This window comes from Melanostigma gelatinosum, assembly GCF_949748355.1.
Source record: "Melanostigma gelatinosum genome assembly, chromosome: 15".
Classification (NCBI taxonomy): domain Eukaryota; kingdom Metazoa; phylum Chordata; class Actinopteri; order Perciformes; family Zoarcidae; genus Melanostigma; species Melanostigma gelatinosum.
In genome coordinates this window covers 14,214,418-14,223,426 of record NC_136648.1, presented here as the reverse complement: position 1 = coordinate 14,223,426, position 9,009 = coordinate 14,214,418, and the positions used below count along the sequence as shown (strand labels likewise).

Here is a 9,009-nt window from a genome sequence, read left to right as displayed (position 1 = left end):
TACCTGCCTGTCTGCCTACTGCCTCACATTCTACCGTGCACTCATCTGAGTTTTCTCTTCTTGTATATACATACAGTACAGTCTGTGAGTTTACCCATAGCTTAAAAATGGGAGTGTTTTGGGGTTAAGGCCTGAAGGGACGGGCTGTCAGTGTTGCCTACTTGGTGACTTTCTTGCTGGATTGAGTAACTTTTGGAGCTAGCTACTTTCATTGGAAAATAGTTGGCAACACAGAGCTTGGTTTCTCGGTTGTATCATCAAATTTAGCAAACTCTTGCTCGTTTCTCAAGGTTACCAACGCTGCCTTTAATACCGAACTTATTATGGCTGGAAACTGGAAGAAGTACAAATTAAAAACACTTTTATAAATAAGCCAAACTACGGAGTTGTCATCCAGACCGGTAGGGGCGGTAGAGAGCCACAGACGCGTTGTCCTACGAGAGAAGAAGAGTTACTGCAGTGACGTCACCAGCGTGTTGCTGAGAAGACGGAGGAAGATGGCGGGGTCCAAGGTGAAGCAGGACATGCCTCCTGCAGGAGGCTATGCTTCGTTTGACTATAAGAGAAATCTGCCGAAACGAGGACTGTCAGGTACTTACATTACATACACAGTCAGCGAAATATACAGGTCCACACACGAGCTGTTAAATATGCAACCTCTCAACGTAGCCTTAGCTCAGTCCATTGTTGCCTCCCAAAGTACCGTAAAGATACGGAGATGACAAACCAGCAGAGCACCAGTCCCAGTGCTAATGGTGTCACATTCACCTTAGTATAAAAGCATAGTAATAGTATAGTAATCTTGGTGCTTCTAAAATGTGAGCTCATTGAGCCATACAGTATAAATATACAATAAAGTCGAGCAGTACCGGCTGCCTGTTCTATCTTGCATCATTGCGACCCACCAAAATCAAATCGTCAACAGCAATCTACGGTGATACTTTTACATATTTATACAGTGGCCATATTAAAGTTAAAATATTCAAATCAAGCTCGACTTTCTCCTTAACTTTACTGTGACAGAAGGAACGAAGATTGATTGAAAATCAGCTTTATGTGTCGAAGTTGTCGGAAGCTGCATGAAAGCGTAGACATGCGTCAGATATGATACAAATATATGAAACGGAGAAGAGCCTTTTGTAAAATGTGTATCGTGTTTTGAACAGGCATCGACATTAACCTCCTACTTTTGTCCTCTCTCTCTCGTGCTCGGTTTCGCAACCACAGCCTGACGTGCGTGTCATGACCTCGGGCTGACCTATCAGTTTGTCCCAAAATGTTTATTTCCTGGTTAGTCGATATATGGGTCTCGAAAGGCCACTCACGCGAAAATGTAGCAGTTAATTCAAACCCCGGTTAATAATTTACAACGGAAGTAGAGTTGCAATGAAATCTGCCCACAAATGACCAAGCGAAACCTTTCCACCGATCCCTTTGTCAGGTCGATACGCACGTGGACAAACTGCCTCCTGTATGCAAGTTTAGTGACTACAAAAGATTTGAGCGAGCACAAAAGAAACTTGCTCCAGTCTCTGAAGTCTGATTGTCGTTCAACAACGGGTCCCATTCTTTAAAGCATTCTTCATTTGTGGGCCTCAATCAATACTGGACCATTTAAAAAAAAATATATATATATATATTATATTGCACTCGCTTAAGCACAAAAAAAATGGAAAATAGGGTCCAGGTTAAGCATGAGGAAGTTCCCTTTTAATAAGTGAAACTGTGACAAACATGAAGTGTGTTAAACTGGTTTGATCAGTTATCTGGATGTCTTAGTTCAGTGTTTAAATACCGCGTATAGCCCCGGTGGAAGTAAATCCAAACAAAAGATAACTTTTGCTGTATTGCCTTCGAGCTCAACGTTTCTTCTTTCTTTTGACTACCACTCACATGAGGCTTTTCATCTGGATTCTGACCAATTTGCATCATTTAATTCTACTGTCTTAAATTAATACAGTCATTACTGCGCTACCTAATGGAAGAGTATTTAATTTAGCTATAGTCCTGCATGAAAACCACAATATTTAAAATATTTATTTTCATAAAGAATATCTACATTGTGTGGGGAAAGGGTAGCGCCAGATGTGTGACTCTCCGCAATGATGAGCTGTCAGTCTTTTCATAGAATCCTGGAACGATCTCCATACTGAAGTGGGTGTTGTTGTTGTGGCTTGGCCCCCGTCGCTCACAGACCAGGGTGGTGTCACTTCATATGTGTGGACATGCCCGATGTTTTGCCGTTGTCGTATGTCTTTCTCTTTAAACAACGCCTTCATACCGTAACGCTTTTGTCCACCACCCTCATCCCGTCATTATAAGATATACAGGGAAGCCAAAAGTGCAATTTAAATGACGCTGGGGGCTTCTGAAATTCCTCCGCTCGCCAAGACTTTCAGCGTCAAGTGCTGAAGTGCAGAACCGTGAGGGGTGACCCTAGCAGCAACTAAATTATATATTTTTTGGACCAAAAACTGGCATAGGATACTGAAGGCCACAGTTAAGAAAGATGCAGCTCTGCTGCCATTAATAAACTTATAGACAGACATTATTTTATTCCATTTTGGTATTCTTTCATCTCTTTTTTTTTACACTGAAACATGATAATGTGGTTAAATACAATGTTGCCTGAAAGTCTCTCCTCTCCTTTAATCAACAGGATATAGCATGTTTGGCATTGGGATTGGCATCATGGTGTTTGGTTACTGGAGGCTTTTCAGATGGAACAGAGAAAGGAGGTAGGGATTATTCTGACTATTATACTTTGGGTTTAAATGTTGGTCACAATGAATTGTATTTCACAGTATGGCTGGAACTATTGGTGATGTGTTTGTGCAATAAAGGCGCCTGCAGATCGAGGAGATGGAAGCCAGGATAGCTCTGATGCCTCTGCTGCAGGCAGAGCAAGACCGAAGGTGACAACTACAAAACACTCGCACACAAACTCGTTTGTTTTTAAATGCGGTAACTCCCTCACGCCAGTCTTTATGTAACAGTTGAACTCTCCCTCTGGCCCAGGTCCTTAAGGATGCTGAGGGAGAATCTAGAAGAGGAGGCGGTTCTCATGAAGGACATTCCTGGTTGGAAGGTAAAGAGAAGCTGGGATTGACTTTACAGACTTTCTGCAGTCAACACATTTGTTTTTTTGTAACTTAACATTAGACAGCAGCATATAGACTCATTTAAAAAACAATCAGCAAATGATGAATTAGCAGTTCATACAGCGGTCAAATGGGATTTACTGCTGTTTGTAATAATCTAGTTCAAAGCGAGTCTGGTGCAAAAACACTTTGTATTTTTAAGTCACTTTATAGCCAGCTAACAACACTTTAGTTTGGGATGTATTGTTGGCATAACTAAGTAGCAGCTACGGTAGTTTCCTGCATAATGTTAGAAAACACGTTGGATACATTTTAGTTCACTATTGAATATTTACAACAGATATTGGAAACCTGATATTAAAAAAAAGACAGAATGCATGTGAATCTGTGAGGTGATATCACTCATGATATTTTGTAAGAATATTTATTTTCAATACAATCTTTGTCCATTGTATATTATAACTATAAAAACAATGCTTAATATCTATTTAATGGGAGTAATAATCAAAGTTGATTATCATAAGTGTTTTATTTAAACGGTGCCCCGTTCCCTCTTGCAGGTTGGTGAGAGCGTCTTCCACACAGACCGCTGGGTCTCCCCTATGGCAGAGGAGCTGTTCAACCTGCGGCCCCGTGAGGAGCTCCTGCACAAGCGTTTCGGCTTCTTGTGGTATGTGTAAGGACCACCAGAGAAGCACCACCAGGACCTCGGTTCAGCTTGTAAATGTTCTATAATAAAGTATCTTTCTGTACCTCATCCTGGTTTACTTGATATTTTTTCAGTTTATATTTAATTCCAGTGTCTAATGGTGGAATGTCTACTGGTAGTTACATTTATTACGAGGCAAATATTAGGTATAGTGCATCATTATACCCATAAGCATTGAGGAAAATGATTATTTTATGGCAGGCAGTGCTAAATTTGAGATACTAATTTTGCAGGAAAGTAATAGTAAAATCATACAGGACTACACGACATGTTAAGAGCATTTTTTTGGGTGCATCACCCCAAATTGCACCCACCGTCATCAGTTTGAACCCAAAAATCTAAATGGATAATTTTATAAGCCATCCAACTAAAATATTTAGGGAACAAGCAGTTCGATCACAATGTTTTTATTTTGTAAATTGTACAAAACGTTCAAACAGAATACTGTAATACTAAAGTGACTCGTTAATTGAATTAGCATTAAAATAGTCACAACAGCATTACATCAGACGAGTCAGAACACGTACAGCTCTGTCCTATCGCCCGTTTCGTCTTTTCTCCAAAGACCTGTGAATAGCAGCCATTACATTTGAGAAATGTCCTCCTGGCAAGCCAACATTAGACCTTTCAGTCGGCAGGATCCTGGCAGGTTCCTCCCATGGAGTCACTGCGTACAGCTGCACCACCGCTGTTGCACATTGGACCTGAAACAAGGCAGTAAGGCATTAATCAGCCAGGTTGACTGAAGTAGTAACAAGGGATTGACTGTTGTACAATACTTTACCTGAGAACTGAATCTGCATCGATCACTGCCATCTAAAGCCAGATACTTCAACTGTGAGGGGTTCCACTGATTGCCAGTTCACTCTAGAGAGAAAGATCAAGACATGGATTAAGCCTGGCAGTTATCATTTGATACAAGCCAAATCACAATATGCATGCAATCCTATTAGTCTGAAACTCACCACTTATTCATATGTAAGGAGACAACAAAAACTGAATACAGTCTAGACACCTTAGACGTCAATTAGGACTGCTGCGGGGCATTACAGGAGCAAATGTGAGGACTAGTGCAGTGAACAGAAGTGGACTGAGCACAATACTACCCATGACTTAGAGGCCAATGCTTTTTTGGTGGACTCGGGAGGATGAGCACTACAATCCAGAGGAGCTTCTTAGAAACACTCAATGAACTTTTTCCAATCGGGACGAGGCCATGGCATGTTGCAGGCGACATCTGAAGCAGAGGACTAAAAACAACGACTAACTTGAAGGTATTCATGGAAACAATGAGAACTGAGGTTGAAGGATGTGAGCAAAGCAAAAGTAGATTTTTACCTCACGTGCATTGGCCTACTTTCTCCACATTTGACCTAGAGAAGAGAGCAGCTTTCCTCTCTGATGAGCACTTGTTGGAAGGCGCAACACTTCAATCTCCAAGGACTTGTTGTTTTGATGTGGCTGACCTCTTGAACGCAATGAAGCATTAACATGACCAGCTGATGTTTTCCCAGCATCACCTTTAGGGGTTTATTATATGATCTCAATGCACTACTAGTACACTGTTTTTACAGTAGACTGCACAAGGCCAAAAACCATTAGGTTTTTAGGAGACCAGACAGCAGCGTGTTCAATTTTTAAAATACATCCAATTAGAGCTTAACCCGTTGTATATTTAAGATAATTTAGACAACTTTTAAATTGCTCTCAAATGAACTCTGTAATTTTCAGGGCTGCTGTTTTTTTTCTCCTCACGCGGCCTTACAGTAACATGGGCCTACAGAGTTCACCTAAATTACCCCATGCGGTAGTTTTGAAAGGCAAAAGAATCAAGATTATTTTCCACAGTCTGTTTAATAGGCTCCATGAAGCCAAACTGACAAAGAAAAAAAAATGTTGATCATACAAAGAACATAAAGTACAAAACTGTTCCCGGGTGAGATATTACTTTGGGGAAACGAAGTTACATTTTTCGATCACTTAAACAAGATTAGTCCATTTTACAGCACATTTAAAATGCAGATGTTGAGCAGAGCACAAAAGATACCTCGGGCAGACTGTAGCATGCTGCAATTTGCAACTTCATGACAGCCGGCCACTTCGGTTGTGTAGTTCAGTCTGAAAGGAATTCACTCTTTGAACACACAGGAGCCTCGGCTAAGTTTTTTTTTTTTCTTTTAATAGTAAAAGGAATTTAGCATAAACTCCCCCAAAAGTCTGTTTATGAGTAATTCGGATTTATTTCCTCACTTTAAAACCTGGCAAGAGGTAGGTCAGCCACTGAGACTGAGAGGGAACTAAGTAAAGGAAACAGAACAAGCCCATCGGATATTTCAATATAAAAAACAAAAACCAAAAAACTAAGGAATCAAAATCAGGAAACACTTTACGTGCTGGACAAAGTCTACAGCGATGGTAGTGGCCATGAGGAGAGCAGTTGTTCAGTCCTCAAATTGGGACTTACAGTACTAATCAGATTACACAGATGCCTTTTAGTTAAACGATTTTTGAGGAATAAAGATGCCCAATCAAGCAAGGTAAGAGTCTGGAACTGTAATTCGTAACATGGTTTGTTAAGGAATGACCAAAACTCATGGCTACATTTTTTTTTAAGATGCTTGAGCTACTACAACAGAACTACAAAACTAAGGTCAGCAATAACACGTGGACATTTTTCTTGAGGAGCGCATCTTTGAAATACAGCCAGCCAAGTGATGATCTTGAATCAGGGAGATGTTTACTCGTTTGCAGCTGAGGATAAGAAGTGGGCACACAGGTAAAGACACTGAAAGTTCCAACACTCGAGTTTCACAACATCCCCTCAATCCCACCAGACAGTCCTTAATCCCTCCCTCAGTTTTTCCGCTCCAGTTGGTGAACCATGTCAGAAGTAGTAACATTTGCTAAGTGATTCAAATTCTTTGCCAGCCTCTGTATCAGAGTGGGACTGTGGAAGGAGAGTGGTGGGGGGGCTAGCAAAATTTGGCAACCACAGAAGAGGCATCAAGTTGGGCTCAGGTACAAAACTGAGGGCCATACATTATACAAGTCTTCATATGTTGGGGCTGTGCAGTTTTAATTAAGTGTGATAACCCTTGGTGTTCAGTAACTTTACCTAAATGATAGTGTGAAATCAGCATACCACAGACCAAATGTGATCATATTTCAAATTAAGTGTAATGTTCGCAATTACATATTTTTTTTAAATTATTAACCCGTTTACTAAAATAAACTGTTGTCTTATGGCAGGTTGATTTTGGCTTTAAAATTTGAAAATGACAGCCCCAACATAAGTCCACATACACCGTACAAATGCATATCATATGCTTACCATAGCTGTCGTATCCGTCACGGTAGGATGTACCGCGGTCGCCGTATCCACCCTGGCCCCTGAAAATGATAACAAATATGTAACATAATTGCATCACCGTAACTTTTGCAGGCAACACTAGTCTCGTCTGTGATATTGTTAATTTTTCTTACCTATTGTCTCTGTAGCTTGAGTATCCGCCGCCGCCGCCGCTGCCGCCGCCGCCACCACCTCCGCTATTCCTGTACTGGCCGCCACCACCACCGCCGCCGCTGCCAAACCTCCCTTCAGAATGGAAGCTTCTGTCGCTGTAACTCCTGTCACCGTAGCTCCTGTCTCCATTGTATCCACCACCTAAAAAACAAGACACGGCCACATTGACGAACAGGGGTAGGGGCACGGTGTTGCAACCACAACACATGAAAATGACTGCGCAGACAGCTAGTGTCCACCTCTGGAGTAACTCCGTCCACCTCTCCCACGCCCGCCAAATCCTCCACCTCGCTGTCCCCTAGGGCCACTGGAACCGAATCCTCCTCTGGAGCGTCCTCCTTTTCCTGCTTCATCCACACGAATTGACCGTCCATCCAGAGTCTGGAAAAAAAATTAAAAGATTGGAAAAAAAAGAAATTAGTTAAATTAAATTTTTTTTTTTTTTAATGTTAAAAACGTTGGTGAATCATGAGACATTGTCTTACCTTGCCGTTCATCGCTTCCAGTGCATCTTTAGCGTCGTCTGAGTTGTCGAATTTCACGAAGCCAAACCCGCGAGATTTCCCCGTCTCTTTGTCTCTGATCACATCCACTAGTGAGGGAGGGAAATTTTTTTTATTTTTTAAAGTGCATCGAACGACTTATAAAACATTATTGTGAGCATATCAATGACTTCTATCTAGAAAACAAGACGCTACGAAGGATTTACCTTTCTCGATGGATCCATATTTGCCGAAGGCCGCAGCTAGAGACTCCTCGTTGGTCTCAAAGCTCAGTCCGCCGATGAACAATTTACCGTCGTCCGACATAGTGTAGCTGGGGGAAAACAAAAATAAACGCAACAATCCGTTTACGCAAACAAATATCTAAACAAATCTGGAGCCCAACGTCCTTTGTTAAACATCGACAAATCCCGTCCAAAAGTAAGTCATCGGCCACCATAAACCTGCGTAACAGTTTTTTATAAATATATACATTTCTTGCGCCACTTGTGTTAAACACTAAAATAAATCATACTACACCGAAATAATTTAGTTTTAAGGTGCCTTTACTGTAAATTAATCGCCGCCATTGAAAGACGAGTACTGCAAGGAGCTAGGCCTCGGGGCCTATAAACGTGGTACCGTTATGTTAGCGGATTAGGTAGCTAGCAGTTATTCGTTGGGCGCCATTTTGTGGCAGAGAGCTCGTGCGCCTCACTTTTGTTTCTCTGGCCGACATTAGCTTCACATGCCTCTCGATGCCATATTATCGTGGTCACATAATGGTTCCGACAAAACGTTTATGATACCGTACACAATTTGGCGCAGTTTCACATTATCCCTCTAAACAGCAACACAGTGCACGTAAAATGGTTTCATAATCCCAACCCCCCACCTTTAAAAAAAAAACGTAGCATTTAATAAATACTTTAAACCAGACAAAAAGCGGACATAATAATCATGCCTTGTAAATGTAGGCAGGCGTAAACATGTAAAATTACCACCAAATATACCGTGAAAAGAATGGTTAAAAAATAGCAATTACCTTTAAAGAGCAGGAGTCCAACCGTTGAAGAGCGAGGCAGCGGGTGGAATGAGAGAGGGAAGGAGGCGCGTTCTGCTTTTCAGGGCTCTGCGCAACGTCTTCTTCTGTTGCTTTATTGGCAGTACGTGGCGATACCTACTGCCACCTAC

General features: G+C 41.5%; 2 protein-coding genes across 3 annotated transcripts; one reads left to right on the top strand and one right to left on the bottom strand.

Moving 5' to 3' along the window:
• Positions 1–446: 446 nt before the first annotated feature.
• Positions 447–3,858, top strand: ndufa13 (NADH:ubiquinone oxidoreductase subunit A13). The gene is made up of 5 exons (XM_079285197.1): positions 447–591; positions 2,660–2,738; positions 2,844–2,915; positions 3,019–3,088; positions 3,662–3,858. The coding sequence occupies exons 1-5, from the start codon at positions 498–500 to the stop codon at positions 3,779–3,781; spliced, it is 435 nt and encodes a 144-aa protein (XP_079141323.1). The 5' UTR covers positions 447–497; the 3' UTR covers positions 3,782–3,858.
• Positions 3,859–5,645: 1,787 nt separating this feature from the next.
• cirbpa (cold inducible RNA binding protein a) lies at positions 5,646–8,965 on the bottom strand. 2 transcript variants are annotated; one of them, XM_079285195.1, is made up of 7 exons: positions 8,861–8,965; positions 8,043–8,149; positions 7,819–7,925; positions 7,594–7,714; positions 7,294–7,474; positions 7,142–7,200; positions 5,646–6,561 (listed from the first exon to the last, which is right to left on the bottom strand). In XM_079285195.1, the coding sequence occupies exons 2-7, from the start codon at positions 8,140–8,142 to the stop codon at positions 6,548–6,550; spliced, it is 582 nt and encodes a 193-aa protein (XP_079141321.1). In that variant the 5' UTR covers positions 8,143–8,149; positions 8,861–8,965; the 3' UTR covers positions 5,646–6,547. The 2 variants fall into 2 exon arrangements, with proteins under 2 accessions (XP_079141321.1, XP_079141322.1); XM_079285196.1 differs by having other exon boundaries at positions 7,621–7,714.
• Between the last annotated feature and the right edge of the window lie 44 nt (positions 8,966–9,009).

Bases quoted from the DNA above. Each gene is read 5' to 3' on its own strand.
- ndufa13 (XM_079285197.1), top strand. From the start codon at position 498: ATGGCGGGGTCCAAGGTGAAGCAGGACATGCCTCCTGCAGGAGGCTAT. The intron at 592-2,659 runs GTACTTACATTA...TTTAATCAACAG, and splicing joins GCCGAAACGAGGACTGTCAG to GATATAGCATGTTTGGCATT. The intron at 2,916-3,018 runs GTGACAACTACA...CCTCTGGCCCAG, and splicing joins CAGGCAGAGCAAGACCGAAG to GTCCTTAAGGATGCTGAGGG.
- cirbpa (XM_079285195.1), bottom strand. From the start codon at position 8,142: ATGTCGGACGACGGTAAATTGTTCATCGGCGGACTGAGCTTTGAGACC. The intron at 7,926-8,042 runs GTAAATCCTTCG...CTCCCTCACTAG, and splicing joins ATATGGATCCATCGAGAAAG to TGGATGTGATCAGAGACAAA. The intron at 7,201-7,293 runs GTAAGAAAAATT...TATCATTTTCAG, and splicing joins TCAAGCTACAGAGACAATAG to GGGCCAGGGTGGATACGGCG.